The following is a 25,644-nucleotide window of genomic DNA, read 5'->3' as shown; positions in this document are numbered from 1 at the left end:
GTCTTCTGCAACACTTCTATTCTAACTAATCCCATTTTGCAGTTTAACCTTTTCAGTTGATTAACGAGTTCATTTGCTCCCTACTTTGTAGGCATTTGCCAATAAAAAACTAGAAAAATCCTTGCACTTGCTATAAAGTTCCTTTTCTTGCTACTTCTTTTCCTTTGAATATTTTCTCTGTATCTCACAGATACTAAATCAATTCGGATAATCTCATAATAGGACCGTAATCTTTGTTGCTTTAGCTACAAATTGTATACTTAATTTAATTACCACCATTGTTCCTCAAAGAATTGCTTGTGTTTTCAAGCATTAAGAGTTAAGACACTACAAACTTTTATTGTTAATTTTTCACAAACAAAAGTGTAACTAAAAGTTGGGCTACAAAATTTTCCAACAGGCATATATTATGATCTTTTATCCTGTTTGGCTTCTTTTGGCTACAGAAGTTAAGTTCAGACTACTTGGATGTTAAGGACTTCTTCTTGTTGCCTCTCTTTTTTGAACTGCTAGCTTCAGCTGCTGCTTCTTCTTCAGCCTTTTGCTCTGCCTCTAAGATGGCCAGCTGCCGGAAGTTTGCATGACGAGTAAATATTACTTTGCTCGAGCAATTAATTCACAATAGCAGCAGAATATGATAACACACAGTAGAGGCGAGAATACCTCATCAAGGATTGGTTTAAGCTCCTTGTACCGAGCTTCAGCAAGATCAAAACCATCCTTACGGAGCTCCTAGAGTGCCATATTACAGTAAATCAGAACCACACAGATTCATGGGGAAATAAACAGACTACAGAACCCATTTAAGCGAGAAAAAAGAGGTCCATAAAGAAACAATAAACATAAAAAAGCCCAGTTTCACCAATTGTATTGTCTTATTTCTAGAGTCTTATCTCTTGAATATTGTTCAGTTATCTTCTGTCGCATTTCTTTCTTTTAAGTTTCTGATCATGCAAAGATGTAAAGGAGATACAAAACGCAGATTGGATAACAAGAGTTTCTATTTCGAGAGTTACAGAAAGACCTTTCAACTCAGACAGCTTTTGACACATCCAAAGCAAAACAAATTTAATATTCTCCTTTGCCTTCCTTCCATTAGCTCTCTTTTTACACAGCTAGGGAGGAAGAAAGGGCAAAACAAAGAGTGGGGAATAAAAGCATGCCATATCACACAAGCAGGTTACCAAATGAACATACCATAAATATAAAAGGAATAAGGCAAACATCAAATATGCTATTAAAAGACAAAGATTCAACCAAGCAAGAAACAAACCTTTCCAGTGTGCTGAGTATGCTCATATGCAGCCATTTGCCAGTACATGTTCGTACGCTTGTAGAAGTCCTTCAGAGATTCTCCAGGCTTTAAGAAATAATTAAGAAGAGCACATTAGTCAGCACAAACAAAGGAATTCAGAAAGAAGTCAAAAGATGCACTGAGCTGCAAGTGATAACTGTAGAATGATCTCCACAACCATTGATTTAATGATTATATAAGTAGAGCACAATATATTAAACTTAAATTTAGGTGTTGGAGTTATTCTCATTTTGCATCACAAGTGCAAAGAGAAAAGTACCATTGGCGTTCGCTGTGCATCAGAAAGGCCAAGACTTGCTCTAATCTGCTCTATTCTAGCTCTTTTCTCCTTTCTACGCAGACTCTTCCCTTCACCCTTAATTATAGCTACAGCATCTCCCATTTGAATTGATGTAGCACCACCAGTGCTAGCCTTTACACACAAATGAGGCTCGCTTCCATCAACCAATAGCCTTTTACAGAATAGTTGAACAGAAAGACAATAGATTTACAGTTATAGTTAGCAATATGGATTTAGTAAAGAGTGACAGACCTCTTCATCATCTTCATCATCATTCTCACCACTATCATCCCCGCTCTCATCTTCTTCATCTTCAGGATTATCTTCATCTTCGTCCTCATCTTCATTCTCTGAATCTTCAACCCATTCAGATTCAGATGCCTGTATAAGATAAACAAAACTAAAGTCAACACCTGCCTGGGAGAGAAAGAACAACCACATATTACATCCTTAGGTCATTGCAATGTTTTGCACTTAATGAAAACATTTCGCAACAGAAACATAAATAATAAATCCTGCAAAAACTTTTCACTTGTACAGAATTTAAAACAACTGCAAATCGCACAATCTCTAAGAAATTTCAAGTGACTGATGGAGGATGTATATTCAATCTTCAAATTATAAAAGAGGAATAATTGATTGCTAGAATTTACGTATGCAAATCCACAGTCCACAAGTTTGATGGATCAGCCTGATTCATTGATAAAAGAAGTTTAATGACACTGCTGACATCGTGTAATAATAGATTGTTCTTCACAACTGGATAAAAGATATTCTGGAAACCGAAAATATCAGGTCTAGTAAGTTCTAGATGGAAATGTTTGCTTTAATCTTGTATAACCAAAATCTAATTGAGGTTAATTAATGCACATCTAACATTGTATATATACAATAGGATGATTAAGATACAAGTATGTGATAATTCCCCCAACCCCCCCCCCCCCCACACACAAAAACACAAAAAAAAAAAGATTATATAATCCATGAGTTAAACTATAAGATAAGAAGAGGAAAACAAACACAAAACAGTGAGCATCTAAAAGGAGAACATGACTGACCGGAATTATGCACTTCCATTCATCAAGTTTGCTGAGATTGAGTAGGTATAAATCATCTAGGGTGATTTCTTGATCTCTAACTTCCATCATCCCACCATAAATATACAACGTGTCTCGTGCCACAACCATGCAGGAATTGATGCGTCCACAGGGCTTCACTATCTGGATATGGAGGTTCATGTTACAGACAGAAACAACAAATGAAAACAAAAGCATCACAAATTGATTTTCTTCAGCTGTAACAAACCTCAGGTAATTCAGAATTTTGGACAACAGATTTAGAGCTAGATTGAAGACTCTTTTCATCAGATGGAGTAGTCATTCCGCTGTTATCAACGTTCACATTTCTTTTCATACGAGAAGAAATGTCACTCATGTCACTTTCCAAATCATTAGCTTCATCACTATCCAAATCCTCATCTTCATTACTTGCAGCAAATTTCTCAGATTCCATCTCACTCGCCTCATTTTGAAGAGCCACTCCATTACATTTCTCATCTTGATTTTTCTTTAACTGCAATCCCATATGAACAACGAAATCATAGAATATTAGAATCCTATTCAAAAAAGACTTACTTTGAGATGCTTTAAAATATCTAAGCAGGAAAGTGGAGGGGATTAATCTACATTTATCTATTCAACGTCCAGACTCATCCTCTTTTTTTGTCTGAATGAGAATTGGTGGAGAGAATACATAGGTTGAATATTAAAAAAAGATCTTCATGTTAGGTTATTAAACAAAATTGAACTGAAAGGAAAAAATCAGGGGAAATGTAACAGTTTATACAATGGCCGTAAATATACTGTTTTGGTTGTAGAAGAATACCATAAATGACCACCTGTACATGAATTTTCAATTTGAAGCCACAAGATTCAAGTCAATGTAAAGCACAAACAAGGCTGACCAACATTATCAGACTCTTCCGAAAGATATTAAAAAAAAAGTAGAAAAGTAATCTTCCATGAAGGTTGCATTCCAGTTGAAGGCACACTGAAACAAACAGCAGTAAAATTTGCACAGGGCAAACAGAAATCAACTAGTGTATACTAATTAGTCTCAGCTAGCATAATATCAAGGAAAGGTATGTACCTTCCCCTTTGTTGACTTATCCTTTCGCAGCTCCAAAGGGTACCTGCAAGGAAATATTTTTATATCCCTGATGAGTAATCATGGTTATCAAGGCAAAAACAAGACTAAGCAAATCTATCCATATATAAGTGAGACTCCTCCCAAAAGCAAACGAAATGAAAGAATTGGCAAACATTCCTACATTCAAAAGATGAATGTATTATGTTAATGTTTGTTTCATATGACTGACAGAGGTGGTCAATATTATCAGTACTGTATGAAAAATGAGAATGACATTTTCACCAATTGTCCCAAAGTTTATGCTCACCAACAAATTTCAAAGCAACAAATAGCTAAATTACAAAGAACTAACTCATTGTGCTTCATGAGATGGTTTGAATACATATGTGCCTTAACGTTGAAAATTGGACATTCTAAAAATGTTATAAATTACCAGCGCTGAGTGTCTAACTGGAAACCATAAAGTTCATTCAGAAACAAGCTCATCATGGCATCACCTGCAGAGAGAAGTGAGCTGGAATGGTTATCACAGCATAAAGCACAAATAGAAGAAAACCATTTTTTTCAGTTCTTTAAGTAAAATCTATAAGCAATCAGAGATAGAGGCACACAACAAATACTGCAAGGACGGATTGGATCTTCTACTGATAACTTTTCATCCTAGAGGTTTGAACTAATAATGTTAACAAAAATAATAACAATAACATGTAATTTTACATGCATCTGTCTCGTTAAAAACTGGCAAGGTAGAAAACACTTCCAACTGGCTTTATATCAACATTCAATTTTGATCGTTCTAAATCAGTTCACACTATCAGATTGAAACATTTTGTTGCCATTTTGAAGAAACTGTGAAGACAAATATAAACTAAAGTTCCATTCTGCCTAAGTGATCTTCTGAAATTAAGTCCATCAAAAACAACAAGTTTTATTGGAAGTGATTCATTTGTAAAGCAGAACATATTACCCAGCTTAAACGAATTTATTCATGCACAAGCAAGGCACTAACACTGAAAGTATGGCTTTTTCAAATTTGGTATATGTTGAAATACAGACACGCAATCTAACAACTTCTTCAAAATCAGGTAGAAGTTTTAATAACTAGCTCTACGCGAAAAGAAGCTGAAGGAATCAGAGATGAACTTATAAGAAGAAACCAACCTTCCATTTCCATATCCACAACACCCCCAAATAGTAAAGCCCTCTTTTTGTGGACACACATGGAAAAACCAGCACGAGGCCCAGGAGGCATCCCGCTTTTCTTCACCTTTATCAATTCAAACACAATGAAAAGGAGTATAAGACATGCATAGCTGGCTGAGCAGAGCAATAGAATCTGAAAGTGGGAAGTTGACCACTGACATTAATTAACATATACATAAACTTGTCATGCAGTGAACTTATGGGACAGGACTTGACAATGTTCATTTATTCTTTATAAGCATTTTTTATTATTCCACATCCACAAGGGAAATGAGTAAAGAGCGTGTCCGACATGCATATATGCTTCAATGCAAATGGATAGAATAATCCAGATAAAATTATTTTTTAGGAAAATTCGGTCTGTGACCTGAAATCAAATAGCAAATGTGTGGCAAAAGTGAACTAGAAATATAAAACTTCCAAACAAGTTTAAACAACAGCCAGGGCACTGGTTAAATCACAAGTACGTAATGCTGAAAAAAGAGGATCATTATTTACAAAAATAACAAGAAAGAGAGCCTCTTAACTCAAATGTGGAAAACTTAATTGCAGCAGATTGATAAATTAATACCCTTTTAACATGCATTCCTAGCTTAAGAACATCAATCAAGTTGATAAACAAGCATGAAGGTTATATTGGATACAGCAACTAATTGGGTAGATGGATTGAGTTATCCAAAGCAAATTCTGACAAATTACAAGTTGTTACAATATGATTGAGCACAAAAATCACAAATTTCTAAGCAGAAGCAAGCACCCAAAAACCAGAATTCTAAGCAAGTTCTGACAACAAGTATGGCAATCGCACAAATTATGCGAGTACATAATACTGACATCTTTAATACGGAGTATCCTACAAAGAACTGACAACTGTCTATGCTAATATACACTAGCATTTGAATCAGGATTAAGCCCTAAACCCAAATATAGAACAGAAGTGCAATTGCTCCACGTCTATTATATTTATTTTCAACAAGTAGCAGTCTAAAATGTCTAATTATGTTCTGAGCTGGAAGCAAGGAAAAGCCATTATACCCTCAAGAGAGAGAACAGAAATACGGGATTTTCAAGCCCATATAACTGTGTGTGGAAAGATATAGGAACAAAAAAATTATAAGCATGCTAACCTTATTCCATTCCCAAGTCTTGGGATTAAGGGACCACATATCAGCATGAATAATACCTTTCTCAGAGCCGAGCTTATCGGATGAAACTTCTTTTGAGTAGCCACCATACAAGTATATCTATAACAACAAAAACCTTATAAGTTTCGAGAGTAAATCCTGATCTTGCCACTTTTCTTGCAAATAATCCTATCTGATGGAAATTTTCAAATTAAAATGAACCATACAATAAAAGACCCATAAAGATAATTCATAAATATCAATTAATATTTGGAAATATTGACTTCAAATGCATAACAGTGAAAGAAGAAAATTAAAGTAAATAATTCTTTTACATGCCATGCAATAGATTGACTCACATCATCTTGATAAACAAAAAACTGAAAGCCACTTCGAGCACTTGGCCACATGCATCCAGGACTAGGTTTTATCTCTTGCCACTACAAAAGCAACAAGTCAGTTAGTTTAGGCATACCTAACAAGTTACAAAAAGATAAATGAAAACCATGTTCACCAATCCACCTTAAACTGATCCAGATCAAACACATGCAGATCATTGAAGTACCTGCACAAAAAAAATTTGTAAATGAAACAAGTTATCATCTTCTAGTTTGACTGCGAAAGCCCAATTACCAAGCACCACTGGATCAATGCATAAAAAATGAATAACCCATCATAAGGCATCGAATCAAACAACTAAAGAAAATACGAAGAGTATTTCAAGGTAGCCTAGTTTCCTGATATCAAATAGGCAAAAGGATACAGTCTTCAGTTGAAATCCCAAAAGTTCATATATGGTCAACAAGCACCAAAAAAGAATGTAACACGGAAAATAAAGAGAATACTAGTTTGTCTTTTCTTGCTCAAGCAGGCCAAAAAATAATCTTGTAGCCAAAATTAACAACATTAAGCAAGGACATGCCTCGTATTCAAGGCATTCAAAAACTCAAAAACATGTCCAAAAGTAATTTTAGCACTACAACCTCACTTCTCTAAGAGTGTCATAAAAACCTCCAAAAACTACAATCTTGTGCTTGTACAAAACCTGCAATACACAAAAAATTGAAGCATTAGTCCTTCCAACTTACCCACCAACTTAATGCTGAAAACAAACTTAAGGCATGCAGAGAGAGAGAGAGAGAGAGAGAGAGAGAGAGAGAGAGATGATATCACATCTTTTCGAAGCTAAAGGCAATTGCATGAAAATCCATATGGAATATACGCCTATACAAGTCATGGGTGCATGATAGAGAGAGAAAGAACAAATGCAACCCCCACAAAATAATGACAAAGCATGAAATGAACGGAATCAAGTTAAAAAGATTTCCATGGTTGAAGTTTTCATACCATATGCTGGCACACCATGTGTAGGAAAAAAAGGTAACATGTCTTGTATACCATGAAGCAATAATACAATTTTAGGCGGCCAGCCGTGTCTTACACTGAAGCATGCCCTTAATCTTCTAATACCACGTTTAAAGTTAGTCATACTATTTTAAGTCCACAATTTAGTGAAAAATTTGGATACCCATTTGTCTTTGTTTGTTGTGACTCAAGAAGTCATTGGGGAGGTAAATGCTGCATTGCCTAACGTTATTTCAGCGATGAAACCATCAAGGAAAGAGCCTGGAGCATACCATCCGATGTCCGGAACGTGGGCTAGGGCAGCCTTTATAATTTAGTTGTTCCCATTGATTTGTTTTCAAATCCAACATCCAAAAGTCCTGTAATAAACAAACTCAAAAGATAAACCATTATCATGTAATACATCATAAAGATGCAGAAAGTAAGTAATGAGGGACAAACAATGCAACTGGTGGAACCAGTAAATACTGTACTTTGTAGTGATGGAACCGCTCTTGATTAGGAGATGTAAATTCACCACCTAGAATTGCACAAAAAGCAAACTACATCAACTTATTCAGAATGTTACAGATAAAGAAGCTGAGTATCAAAGATTAGTATAATACAACCCATAATTTAAAAAAAGACAAAAAAAGAAACTGAACACCAATTAATCCATGCTCAATGAGCTTTTACCATAAATGTATAAATAATTCTTCCAAGCAACAGCTTGATGTGCACTACGAGGCGGGGGGCTATTAGGGCTGGAGACAAGTTTCCACTCTTGCTTTTCCACATCATATCGATATAGATCACCATATACAAATGTCTGCATGTTTCCAATCCGATACACTTCCACCAATTAGCTTTTTTGAAAATTACCCACATTCATATGCACATGCACTTGGGCACAAACACATACTAAATCATACAAACGAGCAATAAGTAATATCAACAATCTGCAACAAAACCATTGAATTACATTCACCATGCCTCAGCAAAGCATTGCAATATCATAGCTGGAGCAGCACAGCATCAAAGGTAGTGCTCTATGCTGATTTAGGTGTACCTTAACTAACTGTCAATTGAAAGCTGATTGGCATTAATAGGAGTTCCAAGCAGAGATCAAACCTTTTGGCCATTGTAGAATTCACCACCGTAAAGAATCAATTCTGTCTCCTTTAATGGATTAATATTCAACTACAGAGACAAATTAACACCAAATATACACAAAAATCAGAACTATAAACTTCCGCTGAAGAAAAGACGACAAACACAGAGCTTTTAACACCAATTACAGAGCAATTCGATCTGGGAGATGGCCTAGGAACATTCTCCTCAACATGAACTTCCTTCTTCTTGGCTTCCTCTTTTTGTATACTCAACTGAACTCAAAATTTCACAAAGAAAAGGAATAAAAAAAAACCAACCCATTATTTCAATTAAGAGAAAAAGTAGAGCCATTGATCGATTTTAAACATAATGATATAAACACTACCAAAATAGCATCAATATCATCTTCAGGTGAAAGTTTCTTGGATTCTCTCCGGGACCTTTTCTCCTCAGCTTTAGCAGTTTTCCTCTCGGTTTTCTCTTTCCCTTTTCCTGGCTTCTTATTCTTCTTTCCCATTTTCCTTCCCTTCTTCTTTTCCTCCTGCTCTTGCCTCTCCTTTCTCACAGCTCAGGCGGCCCGCTCTTCTACTGCAGGGATTGGAATTGGCTTTAGACTGCGGTCACTGGTCAAAATAAAATAACGAGAAAATTTAGGGGCCCAAATGAAATTAACCACAAAAAAATCTTTCTTCAAAATATAAACACCCACGTCGCATCTTAGCACTGAGCGCAAAATCATTAAGGCCGGCAAAAAATATAAAGGAAAAAAACTTATTTCAAAACCCCACTCCCCGCCACACTCACTCACTCACTCACTCTCATTATTTTCTCATCAGGAAAAAGAAACACTTTCGTCTTTTTCTTTTTCCATTTCCATTTCCGTTTCTCCCTAATTACCAAATCTCAACGAAAACGCCAGAATTTCTTTTCTGTTTTTGGTTGTTTTTAGGTTTTTATCCTCCGATTAAAGGGAAAAATGCCGAGGGAAATTATCACGCTCCAAGTAGGGCAATGCGGGAATCAGATCGGTATGGAGTTTTGGAAGCAGCTCTGTCTCGAGCATGGCATTAGTAAGGACGGAATTCTTGAAGACTTCGCTACTCAGGTTTACTTCAATTTTGTACTGTATTTTCTTTTTCTTTTTTTAATTATTTTCTCTTCGTTAATTTGTTTTTTGTTTTACTGAATTGCGGATTTTTATGTTTTGAGTTGAAATATATATATATATATATTTGGAATGGGAAAGAAATGGATTGAAGAGTTTTTGAGCTAAGACTGTTGGGGTTGTGGTGTGGTGTTGTACTTGGTGCTTTAGATGTCAAGCAGGGCAATTTCTCGGAGGTTTTAGAGTAAGGTTGTGTTTGGTTGTTGGGATTGTTATCTTTATAGCAATATGGCTTTGTGTACGACTTTTCTCTTGGAAAGCGATTCCAAATTTACAAATTTTCTTTCAGCTTAACTAAAACAAATTTACAATTTTCTTCAGTCATCAACTCTAAATCATCATTGCATTTGAACATGGCACTCCATGTTTAATTTTGATGTGCAATTATGTAGGGTGGTGACAGGAAAGATGTATTCTTCTATCAAGCTGATGATCAACACTATGTACCACGTGCTTTACTGATGGATTTGGAGCCCAGAGTGATTAATGGTATTCAAAATGGCGAATACAGAAATCTTTACAATCACGAGAATGTATTTATAGCTGATCATGGAGGAGGAGCTGGGAATAATTGGGCAAGTGGATATCATCAGGTCAGCACGGACCTCTAATAGTTTTTATTGACTTAAATTCTTTACGATGATAGTGCACCAAAGAATTTTTGTTCATGTTTTTTGAATAGTTTGTTTGGAAATTGGTGCAAACAATATGTTTTTTAAGAGTGCAGACTCTATTTATTGTGCTTCCCCTAGTTTTCCCTGTTTCTGCCAGCTTCAGATCACAGGAATGTTAGTGCGTAATATAATCATTGATTAGCAACTTACTTTTGAAACAAACTGTATAAAAATATCTAGTACTTTAGTTATGGGACTTTTCCTGATCATCAGATTTATGTGATAACATATGCATGACTCTTATTTGATAATCATCCCCGAGTTAGAGGCTTAAACCTCTGCTTCATCTCGCAAGCCATTTTGTGTGTATTCCCCTTTATATTGCCTAGTAATCATAATTTTCAGATGAAACTTGATTTCGCTTATAAAGTTGATGATATGTATGGGCTGTTCAATGATCTAAAGCTCGAAATAGAAAGTAACGTTGAATCTGAAATAACTTCCAGAAGTTCCCCTTATAATTGATATTGGTTTTCCTACAGCAAATTTTCATCTATTGCTTTTGGTTTTCCTCCAGTTATTTGTCATGTAGTTGCATATACAAATAATTTGTCCCCAATATGACATTTTCTATAGCCTAACATGATCAGGTGAATAATTGGTAGTTGGAGTTTCACATCATTAAAAAAAAAAAGAAATTGCCTGTGTAAATCTTGTTGCTGCACAACCAAATGGAAGAAGAATTTTTTTTTTTTGGGATGTGCATGGATATTGAATACCTACTGTATAACAACTGTACTGTCAACTATATTGAATTGCTACATATTTTGAAAGAAATAAGGGAACCTGAAGGCATAATGAAAGAAACATGACAGATTTTTTGGTTAATCTGACTGTTCGTTCTTACAGTTTAAATAATGGGAGTCTATTAATGCTTTTAAGAAAAATGTATTTGATCAGGGTAAGCAATATGAGGAGGATCTGATGGACATGATTGATAGAGAGGCAGATGGAAGCGATAGCCTTGAGGGGTTTGTTTTGTGCCACTCAATTGCTGGAGGAACAGGCTCAGGTCTGACACCTTTCACTATGTGTGCTGAAGTTCTAAAGTTTCTCCATTTTGAGGTGTTCTTGTAGTTTGAATTGCTCTAGTTGTTGACTTCAATTCAGCGCACAAGGTTGTTATGTTGGTTTGTTCCTTAAGATGTTTTTCATTGTGCTGTTTTACTTTTTGCTTCCTTGCTCCATGAACTTAACTGTTTTTTATGGCACACATAATCATTGTGCATATTCCGGTGACATGTTTATATTTAGGTACTTTAATGAACTGAGAGTCCTGTATCAATATTTGATTTTTTAGGCTTTGTGCAACATTTGTTTCAAAGAAATTCATTGCCAACAAGTCAAAACAGTTTTACTTGCTGGATTATTTGGCCAACAACTGCTTTGTTTGGTGTAGGTATGGGTTCGTACCTGTTGGAAACTTTGAATGATCGCTACAGCAAGAAACTTGTCCAGACATACAGTGTATTTCCTAACCAAAATGAGACAAGTGATGTGGTGGTGCAGCCTTACAACTCCCTCTTGACACTTAAGCGTCTCACGCTGAATACTGATTGTGTCGTTGTTCTTGATAATACTGCACTTAATAGAATTGCTGTGGAGCGCCTTCATATTACAACTCCTACTTTTGCACAAACGAACTCTTTAGTTTCCACTGTCATGTCAGCAAGTACTACAACTTTGCGTTATCCAGGATACATGAACAATGACTTGGTTGGACTCCTTGCTTCTTTGATTCCAACTCCAAGATGCCATTTCCTGATGACAGGATACACACCGCTTACTGTTGAACGTCAGGTTAGATTTCTTCCTTCGTTCTGCACTTAATGCTTCTCTGTTAGATCAAGTTTCTATCTTCAGACGTTGGGAACAGCAATAGACTTATTCTTTGGTATACTGCAGAAAAGCTCCTGATCTTTCTTTGTTAAATTTTTAGAGTAATGTAAATAATATTGGTATAAACGACACAACTTGTTCTAAGCATACATCTGTATTGATGAAATGAGTGATAGTCTTGATCTTTTGACAAGAATTTGGGTAATTGGTAGATTAACTGTGGGTTATAACAGTTAAATTTTTAATGTTTATCTCCTTGAGAGAGAGAGAGAGCAGAATCACCCAAAACAGCAGCCTAATGCGCATCAATCTATTTTACAGGCTAATGTGATTCGTAAGACAACAGTATTGGATGTTATGAGAAGGCTTCTTCAGGTAAGTGTAAAAGCCATCGCTGGCATTTTAAGGACTGCTGGATATGTGAGAATTTGACACAAATTTTCTGTCACAGACAAAGAACATTATGGTTTCCTCTTGTGCTCGAACAAAAGAGGCCAGTCAGGCAAAATATATATCTATTCTAAACATTATACAAGGAGAAGTTGATCCTACTCAGGTAAGTATACTTCTAAGTTTCTTCAGCTGATTAATTTCATAAGAAGTTGCACAGAGATTAGCATGGTGCAGGATTTGCATACTTCAGTAAGTGTGACTTTGTGATGAATTTGTTTACACTGCAAGCACATGGTTATTCAAGTTGGGTAGTAATAATTTTTGTTAAAGACTTGTGGATATCTTTATGATATGCTCATGTAAAATCTACTTGCTCAGCATCTTCTGTTAAAATCATTTAGGCTATTTCATTTCCTTTTATCCCCCTTTGACGGTTTTAAATTAGGATAGCATAACACTGCTGAATTTTAATCCTTTCTGTGGATATTGAAGCTTTGGAGCATTAACAATTCTTGAGCGTTAGAACTTTTATAACTTGGTCAAATTGCCACTTAATTTGTTTCCGAAACAAAGGGCATGGTGATGGATAACTTGATTCCGTTCATGTCAGTCACCCTGAAGACTTTTCCTTCGACAAGTAACCTGTATTAAATGAGATTTTCTATTTTTTAAGTGCTTTATATGTGATTATGTCTTTGGCTCATTGTAAGAGGAGAAAAATTGGTGCAAGATTTTTCTTTTAGTTTGCGTTATTTATCTTTTTCATTTAAACTTAGCTGTTTGCTTAAATAATTAGTTTTAGAATTTTACAATGTAATGCGGAATTTGACTGTGTCCTTGGGATAGATCCTACGATCATAAAATTGTGAAGCTGTGGTTTATCAATCATGTCGCTTTGCTGCCTATTGTTGTTCTTAGTTTTCTTGAGTCTAATGCTATTTGATATTTTGGATGTTTCCAAAACTCAGGTTCATGAAAGCTTACAGAGAATTCGTGAAAGAAAGCTAGTTAACTTCATTGAATGGGGACCTGCAAGCATCCAGGCATGACTGAGAACCTACTTGAACTCAACATTGGGTTTGATGTTTTCCTTTTTCTAGGCTTATTTGAACTTATTCTTTTTGGCAGGTTGCTCTCTCAAGGAAGTCTCCTTATGTTCAGACTGCTCATAGGGTGAGATTTTTAATCTAAGATTATCTTTTTGAGTTCTTACTGACCTCCAAATGAGCTTAAGAGCAGAAGAGCTTTCTGTTACTTGCCTCATCATAACCTTTACCTTTGTTCTGGGTTTGGTCATTTCAAACCAACATGAATTGGCTCATGCTGTGTGTGTGAGAGAGAGAGAGAGAGAGAGAGAGAGAGAGAGAGAGAGAGAGAGAGAGATGGTACATGTCCAAGTGGAACCTAAAGGTTCTGTTAAGGTCGAGCTGTATATTGAGATTAACAAATCTGAGCCCAGCAGTGCAGTTTTCAGTTCTGCTCAGCTTGTCTTCACCCTAACCTCGATGCTAGACTGTCTTTTTACTCAATAGATACAATTTATACTTTTTGTTTAAATAGGTCATCATATGGTTTTTGTCAATAATGGAATGATTAGCCTTACTCAATTTAAAGTTTTTCACTTTGGTATAATGTTCTGTTTTTGGAATAATTGGATATGTGAAGTTGCATTTCAGGATTGATGCTTGCAAAAATCAAACAGAGGAACTGACTTTTAGCTTTGAAAATTTTCAGGTCAGTGGTTTAATGTTAGCCAGTCATACTGGCATACGCCACTTATTTGCCAAATGTTTGAGCCAGTATGAGAAGTTGAGGAAGAGGCAAGCCTTTCTGGACAATTATAGGAATCACCCAATGTTTGCTGTAAGTTGCTTGTTGATTATGTCTCAGTGTTCTTAGTTGTTGGATCTATAATATCATACTGATAATTGATCGCATAGAGATTTTAGTTAGATAATTTATAATAGTCCAAGGGAATGTTTGGCATTACTACCATCTGAGTGAATCATGCCTTCCACCTCTAATGCACCATTAGTCGCTATATCTACTGAGGTATGAGGTATTAGAGAAGGAGTTGAACTGATTTCACTAGCAGCTTCTCATTCACTATGAACTAATTGAATTCAAATATTGGGAAAATGAAATAATCTGCTAATAATATTTTGTACTCGTTAATAAACCTGTGTTTCCTTTTCTCCTTTGTTTACCACCATGACGTCATAGTTTGCAAGTTTAAGTTATCTTCTCTCTCCATTTTTAGTTAAAATTGTTGTATTCTTGGAGATCTTTATCAATTATGTTGGTCAGCCTAATGATGGATTCCAAACTCCTAGTTAAACTCAAGTTAAATGGGCCACACCTTTGGGGTTGCTTTGTCTTTTGAATAAATGGAAAATAAATGTCCCTCTCTTTTCTGTGGGAATTTTTTTGAAATATCCAAGTTGAGTTTCATTTCCATCTTCTGCCTTCTAGTAAAGCAAAAACTGCCAAAGTAAAACCTTTGTGGTTTCTGTTTGCATAGTTTGGATGTGGTCTGGATAAGCTTCATGTATGAGATATAAATGCTCTATGTTCAGTCTTTTGAAATTTTTGTGACTTGTGAATAAGGCTAGCACGAGCTTGCTTATTTTATTGTCAAGTTGCTCACTTAACAATGTGAAATTAACAGTTACCACATCAGTTGGTGGAAAACTGTTTCTGAAGTTTTGAGAATAAAAACATCTTCCTGGAAGAAATGCACCAACTGCATAAGATGAACGAGTGTCATGCTTGAGTTCTATGAAACCTTTGCAAGGCTTGATTCTTGGATGTGAGAAAAGCTTCCAAATGTGTAGATATTTATTTACCTTAATTTTTTTGTGAGGATCTTCTTGAATAATGTAAAGCATCTCTCCCTCTTTGGCCCCACCACGGAAAAAAAAGGAAAAAGATGTGTACTTGCATATACACCAAGGCAGCTTAAGCTAAAAGAAAAGAGAGATTCTGTAGTTAAGCAAGCAGTGGAACTGTGGGAGCATTTGACATATTCTTTTGTTGATTCAACTATACGAACTTGTATCCTTGTTATTCTACCCTTGTTTATGCATCTGAGTTGCTCAACCTAAACTGTGGGGCATGAGCAGGACAATGATCTTTCAGAATTTGATGAATCTAGAGATATAATTGAGAGTCTTGTGGATGAGTACAAGGCTTGTGAATCACCAGACTACATCAAGTGGGGAATGGAGGTAAGCACCGATAATCTAATTTAGAGAACTTGTTCCTTTATTCACTCTCTTATTTCCTGTTACTTATGGTGTTTGTGCCTGTCTAGGATCCCGACCATCTCCTAACAGGGGATGGAAATGCTGCTGGAACTGTCGATCCTAAATTAGCAGTATAAATGAAAATGGGTAAGTTCTAACAACTTATCAAGTCATGCATGGAAATTTTTTTATCTCATGATCTATATTAGTCAAGTCTCTCTTCCTTGACTTCTGAAGGTGCTTCACATGTGTCAGCATCTTAATTTTCTTTTTATCATTGAAGTTTGTGTCATCCTCTGTAAGTAATTGCTTGATTGAGGGGTAATATTTGACAATCTGCTCATGGTCTGCTGATCGACCAACTTTTCTTTATAAACTTATGGTCTAAGATAGACACAAAATGAATGCTGGTCTTTTTCATTAGTGTGCTGTGCACAGCAAGCCGCCCTTAGCTGAAGTTACTTTCCAGTTCCTAAGCCAATTAAATACTACAATGCTATCATGATGAACTTCTTGAGTGCAATGAAATATTTTGGTTTTTTAGTGAAGTATAGGGTCCCCTTTTCCCCTCATAAAGACCGTAGAGTCCCAATGCGACCCTTGATGGTTATTTAGAGTTAGGTTTGTTTTTTGTTCTTGCAGTTGTTCATCTTCATCCATGCAGTGACACAGCAATTTGATGTGCGCTCCTCATAGGAGTATCAAACAGTAAAGAAGCAAATGCAATTTGATGTGCGCTGGAGTGTAGTTTTCTTGGGGTTTGGTGTTCCATTTGTTTTGTGCTAGAGAAATAGGGAGTGGAGAATGCAGGAATTACATTGTATGTCTCGGATACAATTTATATATATGTATAGTTTTAGTTCAGGATACACAGTTGTGTATTGTTTTGATTTAGCGGATTCAAAAATGAACCAAAAAAAAAAGACAGATGACTACTAGTTTGCTTTAGACTTGCGTAAACAGTACCGTTGGTGGCATATGTTGTTATGATGTTATTCTTCTACTCTTAGGAGGAGACATGTCTAGAGTTTAATGGAAACCATCTCGTTTTGCTGTTGTTTCTGATTTCCACTACGTTGGAATGCGCTTTTAATTTACCTCCAAAACTAAGGGAAGTTTTTGAAGGTCAAATTTTCAAGTGTCTAGCAAAAAACAGTAATGAAAGAAACTCCATAGCATGCGTTACTAGTGAACTTATATGGCTTCAGCTGTTGAAGCTTGGAACCATGGAAGCCATGTTACTGATTTATCAATCCAGTGATGAAAATCATGACTGTATTTGTTGGACTGGTTTTGTACCCGTCATTCTTTTTCTGCAATACGCCTTCTTTTTTGCCTCTCAAAAACCCAAAAAAAAAAAAAAGCATTTTAGGTTGAAAAAAATAATTTCTACTAGTGTTCAACATAATAATATGTGTCTCCATGGACGTATAAAAATTTTGGTAAAGAGTATATCTTACGATTTTGATCCTGCAAGAAATACATTTGAAAGTTCCAATAGAGCACCCAAAAACCTTCCTAAGTTTACCTACTTTCCCTGATTTTAGTTGCTTCCTAAATTTAATTTCGTCTTTCCAAAATATTAATGCTTCCAGCCCTAGGTGATTTTTTCCCCGTTATATATACGTATGGGACTTAATTCAATCTTTAAACCATCGTGAGTTACATGTTTGCCTCTTTGGTTGAATTTTTTCCCCCTTCTCTGGCTAATATAATAGTCGTAGAATTCCCTTGAGAAATTGGGCTCTGGAAAGGATGAGGACGCAAAATCCCCCCGTAGCAATGTTACTGATCATGCTTCTTGTCACATCCCTCATGCTTGACTCGGCTGCAGCAAAAGGTGGTGGCAGTGGCGGTCATGGCGGTGGAGGGGGTGTTCGTGGCGTTGGTGGTGGTGGTGGCAGCAGAGGAGGAGGCGGGTTTTATCCTCATGCACGCGGTGGAGGCGCAGGACATCGCTCGGCAGCACTAACCATGCAGGGCCCTTGTAACCTTGTTATGCATGGTCCTGCTCCTGCATGCTCCTGCATCGCTCGGCCTGCTCCTGCATGGTCGCTTTTATATTACTCTTTGCTTATAACTTCTTGGATTAATTTGGCAGAGAACTCGAAGGGGAAAAAAAATTAGCTAATTGTTTAGGTATTTTCAAGAGAATGTGATCTTTATTTTTTTTTCCCCACAGTATATTGAAATTTGAAGGGGTCTTTATTTAAATTAGTGGCTATAACCTTTTCGTACATCCAAATTATTCTTGCTCTAAGTGAAGGAATTTATTACTTTTCCAGAATTTCTTTTTGTTTATTGCTTTTGGGACAGAAGGAACTTATTATTTGAATAGCAACTACTAACTTAAATTACTTGAAACAAATCGACACTTAACAAATAATTTGGGTTTTACATTAAACATGATGGTAGACTCACGAATAACGTAAACCAATCAAGAAATAAAGTTTCAACAATGAATTTACAATTGTTACGTAGGTAATTAATTTCTATAGCCTAAACAAGTGCATATAGAAAAATAGCTTCTAAATTAATTTTGCAAAAGATGATGGATTAATCTTTCATATATTATAATAAGTGTGAGATTTTTATTTTTATTTTTTATTTACTTGAGTTGGCTTGACTTCATACCGCGTGTGCAAAAAGAAATTTTTAAATTTTGAAAGTTAAATAAAGATATAAATATATACCTACTATTGCAGAACTTTATTTTATTGACGTTTTAAGAAAAAAATAATCCAAAGATGAAAATTGACTTTTAAAAAAGGAGCCCTTAACTTCAACATAAGTTTTTATAGACAAAGCTTTCACAAAATAATTATGAATAAAGTTGTTTGCTACTTACTCTAGAGGACAATTAGTTGGACAAATCACAAACCACACATTAAGCTCTCCTGTTTTTCTTTACAAAGATTTACAACTTGTGCTTCCATCAATTTGATGTAATTTCTTCAAAATATCAATTTTCTCTATTTTTATGCCTTATTATTAACTTAAATTGTAATTTAATCAATTCAAGGTCGTGCAATTTACTCGTTTCAATTGCACTCTATATTATAAGCACTAACGCAACAACTATATACGCTACAATAATAAAAGCAAACATATTTTGAAAATAGTATAATTGCAAAAACTTGCGCCCGCTTGGATGGAACTGATCGTGAAAAACGTGTTTTGAGAAACTCGAAACACAAAGATTTATTTGGCGTGCAAGTTTCTTACAAAAACATTTTTTTTAGAAAATTCCAAAAACGTCAATATTTTTATAAACACATTTGGTACCTGATTTTAGGCATATAAATCCTAAAACTTAGGGGGAAAAGAAAATCCAGTTTCCAAATATATATCTTTGACCCTCTAATAAAAGCTTCCTCGATCCGAACTTGTACTTCACGGCCAAAGTACCAGCAGTTAGGAAAGTAGCTCTAACATAATTAACGACGTTTCTGGGTCTAAATAAAAATATTTGAAAATCGAAATAAATACAACTTTTCAAGAAATTTGTACAATTAGACCAAGAAATTCCCATTACAGCGTCTGGAAAAGTGGGAGAAAGAATCCAGACATGGGGAAGAAGAAAATAACAGGAATGGTATATACTAATAATGAGAGAATTACCCACTTGGTAATTCCATTCATTTATTTACTAATGTTATCTGGGCTCAGTTCAGTTTCCTCAGCTTTTTCTCAGCCAAATCTTCAGGTTTGCTTCATCGCTTTCAAGTTCTTATTATTTTTTTTTTATCAGTTTCAGTTGATAAAGGTAGTGAGTATCAAAGAATTTGAAGTTGGGGTACTTGTTCTGCTGTTTCTCTCACTCAAGAATGGTAGTATGGCAGGAAAAATTGAATCTTGATTGTGTTTTTTAATTCCATGATTCTGAATTTCGTAAAACTCATCGTTTCTGTTCTGTTTTTTAAGAAATATGATCAGGGATTGGTGTTTTCCTTTTGATTTTTTAGTTTTTCTTTGAATTCTTTGGCAAGAATTTTGCAAAACAACCATGTATACTGACTTGAACAAGTAGCGTTGAAAATTCAATGGTTTTTTATATTCATTTGAAACAAATGGTGGAACCCCAGGTTTTCTTTTATGGTTAAGACGCTGAGAATTCAACTTTGCCTGAAAAAGATTCGATTTTTGCTGTTCTTTCAGTACCTCACTTCTCAATTGCGGCTGTAATATTTGTATCCTCGTCTATATATATCTTGAATTCATGTAAAGCTGTAGTAGAGCCTCTTTGGATCTAACGGTAAACCAACCTTGGACGAGAAACCTCTTGCACTGAGTTTTCTCTTGTAGCTGATCTTACTTATCAGGGATTCGTTGATCCATCTATAGCTCTAATTCATTAAGTCAATCTTTATTTTAGACGTCCCTTTTTTTTAATGTGCAATTCATCTTCATTAACTTTTTGTTACTTCTGATACAGGGCACTGATAATCCTGGTTCAAGGTAAGCTGTTCAGTTACTTGAGTAGACTTACATTATAATGTGTTTACTTCGTGTTGCGGCTATTTTCAAAGGTTAAAAGCTGGCATTTGGTGATATGAATGATTTTTCAGAAAGAAGGAATTCAACTTGAATTCCCCCCCCCCTCCCCCCCGGGGCCTGCACCCAAGATATCTTCTAGGCATTTGTTTTAGGCTAAGTTTATTATTTATTGGTTTTCCTGTTATAATAGCGGTTATCAGTTTTCCCCCTTTTTGTTACTTAGAACTCTTAAACAAGAAGACCCCCCTGTCCATGAAGTTCATTGTTCCAGAGAGAGAAGTCGTGCTGCATGGAATATTATTGACCAGGTATATTTATTGTAGATTGACCCAGGTTACTCTGCCTTATCAAATACTCGATTCTGATAGCATTAGATATAACTATCTTGCTTTTATTATGCAGTATCTGATGCCATTTGTGGAAAAAGAAAAGTACCAGCTGTCAAGCCAGTGTAGACTTAATGCAAGCAATGACCTTTTCAGAGATCAAGAGGAGCATAAGATACACTATGATGCAAATGAATGGCGTTGTGGGTACTGTAAGAAAATCTTCCGAGCTGAAAAGTATCTAGATCAGCATTTTGACAACAGGCACTCCAACCTTTTAAATGTATGCCAAAGTGCTTTCTGTTATCCATAATGCAAATATTCAATTAAATCATCAAGACCTCAACTTTACAGACTGCTAATTGATGAATTAGCTAATTTTTTGTTACCCTATAGTTCTTACAGTAACAGTTCTAAAATTTATTAGTTTTTGAGTTATAATCCTGTCTTTCTGATTTAGAAGTCTTGGGGCATATACCTTTCTGTTAGCATAATGAGTTTGCGGAGTTAAAAAATACACCAAATTCAATAAGTAGAATTCTTAGCACCCATTTTACATTTGAATAGAGAAATTGTTTAGCATTTTACATTTGCATAGAAAAATGCTTTGTTTCTGAAAATCTTCTATTAATTATTTGTATTCCAGTTGCAGGTTTCATTGGAGTCTCAAAATTATCTTCCAGTTCTTTGTCCTTCTTATGTGCCATTTATTTATCAAACTCAACTGCTCAAATCTGTCATTTAGTGATTTTTTTGGGTGCTAAGTTAGTTTAACTGGGGAGAAGTATAAGTTTTTGAAAATGTGTGTATGTGGCCAAAAGGTAAACTTTCAAAAAGTGATATATTCAAGAAACAAACAAACGGTGTACAAATCCGTGTAAGAAATAAAATGAAAATAAAGTTGTATTTACATTTAGTTTTTTCTTGCTGGTTTTTATGATTTGCTTTAAGTAAGTGCCATGGTAAAACAATTACTTCAGTCCACATTGATCGGTTTGTACCTACATCAAGCATCTTCCCACAAACTCCGATCTGCATTTCTGTAAATTTTGGACTACATGTTTGGCATTCCAATGGTTGCAACCTCTCTTATACTGATTAAATTTCAACTGCTATATTAAGCAGTAAGGCAACTTTCTCTTGGGGAAAATTTAAGAGAGAAATTTTGCATCCTGCGTCTTGATTTTGGAGAAGCTCTTCCACTTTTTTAGGATAAAGTGCCACTAATGGCATAGTTGTAATATTTGTGTGCGTTTGAATTTGTTGATATTTGACTAAATATGTGTTAATATAAAATGCAATGATATTTGAGTAAGGACCCCCAGTATTCTGAATGAGCTGTTTAGTTTTCTATTCACCCATATGGTTGACAGTTTTAAAGATAGGTTGCTTGATTGTAACATTTCGAGAGATATATTAAATTTCTTTTGTGATTTTGCTCACATAATGCTTACACTGGAGATGCTAGTTACCTGATTAAAAATGGCTACAGTTCCTATGGTGTGTTATAGCTTGTGCCTTTGGTTTTGCTTTTTCCTCTTTCATTTAGGCATCAACTTGATGCAGCATGACTAGGAAAGTAACATTAGATTTTGTGATTCAGAAGCTATCATGCTATTTTTGCCATTCCATCCTTAAGTTTTTGTGGTTCGCTTTTATCACACTTATATTTAGTTGTTTAAGTTTCAATGTCAAATTACTATATGTATTTGGTAGGGCTGGTAAAATTCTTAACTTATGCTTCCAACTATTTCAGAGTAATGGAAAGTGCTTGGCAGATGTATGTGGAGCATTGCATTGTGACCTCATGATGGACTCAAAACCCCGTAAAAGCAAATGCAATCCTGCAGCTGCTGCTAAGAATCGTCATTTGTGTGAGGTTGCTTTTGTATCTCATCTCTTATGCTCTACTTTCTGTGGTTCTCTGTTTTTGACCTCTGGTTGTTTCTAATGTCAGAGTCTTGCGGACAGTTGTTTTCCGGTAAATCAGGGTCACTCAGCAACTCGTCTTCATGGTACGTATCCTGTACTTTGTTGAAAGCAAAAAATATTTGGTATGCTTACTCTTTCTTGACATCAAACTTGATTTCGTTTTTCTGGTAGATTTATTTTTGCGCCAGTTTTGTGATGCTCACACCTGCTCTGGAGGAAAAAAGCCATTTTCTAGAGGGGGCAGGGTAAGCTTTTATTGGTATTTATCTAGCTTAGATTAAATGAGTGGAGCTCAGAGTTCCTGCTAATTTGTAAATAGAGTTGATCTCCTTTGCTTAGTGTGACATGCCCTTAAACAGGCTCAGAAGCCAAACCAGGATAGCTGAACATTCCTTTGAATGACTGTTATCTTAGTTACTTGAATTTTTATTAGTTGTTAGATCTGCATGGATTGAATTGTGTTACTTTCAACTCATAGTAACTGGCAATTTGTTACAACATTTTCCATGAAGTGCTTATCTTTTTAATCATTTTGTGTCAATTCTTTTGCTTTCCCCTGCAGTGACACTTTTTCCTATGTTTTATGTACAGAAGCACACAAACGTGTTTTATTTAGCAATTTCGATCTTGACAATGATGCTGCTCCCTATATTCTACCTTATTGTCTATTTGTACCAAAGGTGCACTTTCTAGCCTCTGACTTCCAAATGTCTCTGAATTTCCAATTTACATAAACATTGTTACCTTTTTTCTGCAGAGAAATGCGAAAGGGCACCCAAGAACTTAAGCGCATCTCAAAAATTGGACGAAAAACAAAGCCGTCGTAATGGTAATATCTTATGTTTGCCTTGGTTGTTTGACTCTTGAGGCTTTTATACAGTGCTTTGTTATTTATCTTATTTGTTTGTTTATTTGCGTCTTACCTGTCTGCGATATTGTTTTGAAAACTTGTGGGGTGCTTAATTTGATGAAAAGTGGTTATGAGCCTAGGAATGAGTGAATGTTTGGGATCATTTACATAATGGCTTTTCACCCGCTGACCTGTAAGAGAGTGTATATAGTTTTCAGGAAATGGGGACTACTTTAAGTGCTGGTTTTTTTTTCACCAAGATTTCATTATTTTCTCATCTGCCATCCGTTTGCAACACTGATAATGATCTAGATGTGCTTGTCTTAGTAATCTGCCTTGTAACTAGCTCCAATCTGTTGATGTAAATTGTCATGTTTCATTGTTAATAGTGATGATTCATTCATACCCTAAGTGTACTAATGTAGGTCAACCTCTTCCATCGCTGGACAAAAATGAAGCATGGGGGATCACCAGAACTTGCTATCGAATACAATGCAATTTCCCCTTCCGACATGTTTCGATTTGCCTGTATGTTAGACTCTTGCCAGCATATCCAATGAAATCGATTCCTGGAAACTGGCTCCATTCTTTGTATTGGTTTTTTCATAAAGGCTCTCTCAACAGTTTTGCCAGTTAGTATTGAACATCAAGATTTGTAAAAGAGGCCTCTTACAGATAAAATTGTAATCCTTTCTGTTAGTTTGTTAAGCCTTTCAAATGATTTTTCTGTGTACTCTAACAGTAACATTGATGTATTCTAAAAATGGACTCTTATAGTAACATGGAGATTTGTTTCACCACAACCTTTTTCATGGCTTGTTGATGTCTTGATAATATTAGCTATATATATAGCCTCAGTATGTTGGTGGTTGGTATGCTTTTTCCAAGTATGTTTTGGGTGCTATACAGCCCTTTTGCTAAAAGATGTCATACTATCAGATAGACACTCACATAAAATAGCATGATCACTAAAGGGATAAAAAAGAAAAGGAAAAAAAAAGGACAATATGATGGTTGTTGCAAAATCAGGGGATAAGGTAGCATAATGGTAAAGGAGTACCAGATGATGAAATATGCTACTTGTAAGTAGCACTCTACTTGATGTGGGCAAGACAATCCCACGCTTCTTCATTCCACACTAGGATGTACGCGAGCCGAACTACTCGCGAGTGGCTTGGCTTGAACTCGGTTTGACCGAGTTCGAGCTACTCGATTGTTATTTGAGTCGAGTTTCGAGCCAATATTTTGAGGCTCGTGGCTTGTCAAGCTATTCGTCGAGTCGGGGTGTATTTAAATAATATATATATTATAATTATAAAATGACCGTTATGAGTATAATTTATATTGAATTTACAATATACTCTTCTTTATAATAAAATTGCATAAGGGCAGAAGTGTACATTTTCCGAGTCGAGTCAAGAAGCTTGATTAGATTCGACTTGATAAGGCTTTCCTAAAGGTCGAGTCTTATCGAGTCGAGTTTCGAGCTTAAAGGGAGTTCCTCTAGTCAAGCCCATAGTTGTCAAAATCGCGATCCGGATCGTAGGATCGTACGATCCTACGATCCGGATAACCAAAATCGATCCGGATCGTATGCAGCGTCGCAAATCATATTAATCTTTGTAGGATCGCATAGAATCGTAGCAGGATCGGTAGGATCGTATAGGATCGTAGGATCGTAAGATCGTACGATTCTACAATTTTTTTGTAAATTTGTGAAATACGAAGCTCCATTTTGCAAGTAAATGAAAATATTTGTGGTATATTTGTAATTTATCAAAGAATTGCAACCTTTAATTGCAATTAAGAGCTTTTGGTAGGATCTTACGATTCTACGATCCGATCCTACGATCCGATCCTGTGAAACTAAAATCGATCCTATGTAGGATCCCGATTTTACAAACCTTGGTCAAGCCTCGAGTATTGATTTTTTGAACTCGGTCGAGCTCGAGTCGAGTTCGAACCTAGGTACATATGAGTCGAGTCGAGCTCGAGTATTGATTTGGCTCGATTACATCCCTATTCCACACATCATCAAGTACCACAAGATAACACTTGTCTTGTAGATCTTGATAGAGCCTTCGTTCCAAGTCTTCCTCTTCCATCTTTTCCAACATTTCAAGTAGCTTGTGATCCATTGTATTTAATTCCTTTATGATTGATCTTAGCATCTTTTTGTGATGGTAGCTTGAAGAG

At 35.7% G+C, this 25,644-nt stretch overlaps 3 protein-coding genes across 3 annotated transcripts; 2 read left to right on the top strand and 1 right to left on the bottom strand.

Annotated features, from left to right (window-relative positions):
* Positions 1 to 213: 213 nt before the first annotated feature.
* On the bottom strand, positions 214 to 9,063 carry LOC113767366 (kelch domain-containing protein 4). The gene is made up of 20 exons (XM_027311432.1): positions 8,913 to 9,063; positions 8,713 to 8,799; positions 8,546 to 8,614; positions 8,111 to 8,243; positions 7,909 to 7,955; positions 7,708 to 7,794; positions 7,054 to 7,115; positions 6,593 to 6,635; positions 6,430 to 6,510; positions 6,074 to 6,190; positions 4,905 to 5,010; positions 4,177 to 4,240; positions 3,744 to 3,786; positions 2,901 to 3,167; positions 2,654 to 2,815; positions 1,848 to 1,976; positions 1,575 to 1,727; positions 1,274 to 1,360; positions 664 to 732; positions 214 to 565 (listed from the first exon to the last, which is right to left on the bottom strand). The coding sequence occupies exons 1-20, from the start codon at positions 9,042 to 9,044 to the stop codon at positions 461 to 463; spliced, it is 2,043 nt and encodes a 680-aa protein (XP_027167233.1). The 5' UTR covers positions 9,045 to 9,063; the 3' UTR covers positions 214 to 460.
* Positions 9,064 to 9,273: 210 nt separating this feature from the next.
* On the top strand, positions 9,274 to 16,766 carry LOC113769068 (tubulin gamma-1 chain). The gene is made up of 12 exons (XM_027313551.1): positions 9,274 to 9,632; positions 10,085 to 10,285; positions 11,267 to 11,378; positions 11,766 to 12,166; positions 12,527 to 12,580; positions 12,657 to 12,761; positions 13,567 to 13,641; positions 13,727 to 13,771; positions 14,333 to 14,461; positions 15,721 to 15,825; positions 15,912 to 15,990; positions 16,486 to 16,766. Exons 1-11 carry the CDS (start codon positions 9,504 to 9,506, stop codon positions 15,978 to 15,980), a joined length of 1,425 nt encoding a protein of 474 aa, XP_027169352.1. The 5' UTR covers positions 9,274 to 9,503; the 3' UTR covers positions 15,981 to 15,990; positions 16,486 to 16,766.
* Positions 16,767 to 19,285: 2,519 nt separating this feature from the next.
* LOC113768223 lies at positions 19,286 to 24,248 on the top strand. Its single transcript, XM_027312492.1, has 10 exons — positions 19,286 to 19,549; positions 20,279 to 20,301; positions 20,564 to 20,648; positions 20,743 to 20,949; positions 22,423 to 22,545; positions 22,624 to 22,681; positions 22,770 to 22,843; positions 23,190 to 23,278; positions 23,356 to 23,427; positions 23,874 to 24,248. The coding sequence occupies exons 1-9, from the start codon at positions 19,412 to 19,414 to the stop codon at positions 23,423 to 23,425; spliced, it is 867 nt and encodes a 288-aa protein (XP_027168293.1). The 5' UTR covers positions 19,286 to 19,411; the 3' UTR covers positions 23,426 to 23,427; positions 23,874 to 24,248.
* Positions 24,249 to 25,644: the final 1,396 nt, after the last annotated feature.

Source organism: Coffea eugenioides, chromosome 4 (assembly GCF_003713205.1).
Source record: "Coffea eugenioides isolate CCC68of chromosome 4, Ceug_1.0, whole genome shotgun sequence".
NCBI lineage: Eukaryota > Viridiplantae > Streptophyta > Magnoliopsida > Gentianales > Rubiaceae > Coffea > Coffea eugenioides.
This window is presented reverse-complemented; position numbering and strand designations above follow the sequence as displayed.

Coding starts and splice junctions, on each gene's coding strand:
- LOC113767366 (XM_027311432.1), bottom strand. CDS start 9,044: ATGGGAAAGAAGAATAAGAAGCCAGGAAAAGGGAAAGAGAAAACCGAG. Junction 8,615..8,712: donor CTCCCAGATCGAATTGCTCT/GTAATTGGTGTT, acceptor TTGTCTCTGTAG/TTGAATATTAATCCATTAAA. Junction 1,361..1,574: donor ATGCACAGCGAACGCCAATG/GTACTTTTCTCT, acceptor TATTTCTTAAAG/CCTGGAGAATCTCTGAAGGA.
- LOC113769068 (XM_027313551.1), top strand. CDS start 9,504: ATGCCGAGGGAAATTATCACGCTCCAAGTAGGGCAATGCGGGAATCAG. Junction 12,581..12,656: donor TTATGAGAAGGCTTCTTCAG/GTAAGTGTAAAA, acceptor TTTCTGTCACAG/ACAAAGAACATTATGGTTTC. Junction 15,826..15,911: donor ACATCAAGTGGGGAATGGAG/GTAAGCACCGAT, acceptor GTGCCTGTCTAG/GATCCCGACCATCTCCTAAC.
- LOC113768223 (XM_027312492.1), top strand. CDS start 19,412: ATGGGGAAGAAGAAAATAACAGGAATGGTATATACTAATAATGAGAGA. Junction 20,302..20,563: donor ACTGATAATCCTGGTTCAAG/GTAAGCTGTTCA, acceptor TTTGTTACTTAG/AACTCTTAAACAAGAAGACC. Junction 20,649..20,742: donor CATGGAATATTATTGACCAG/GTATATTTATTG, acceptor TTTATTATGCAG/TATCTGATGCCATTTGTGGA.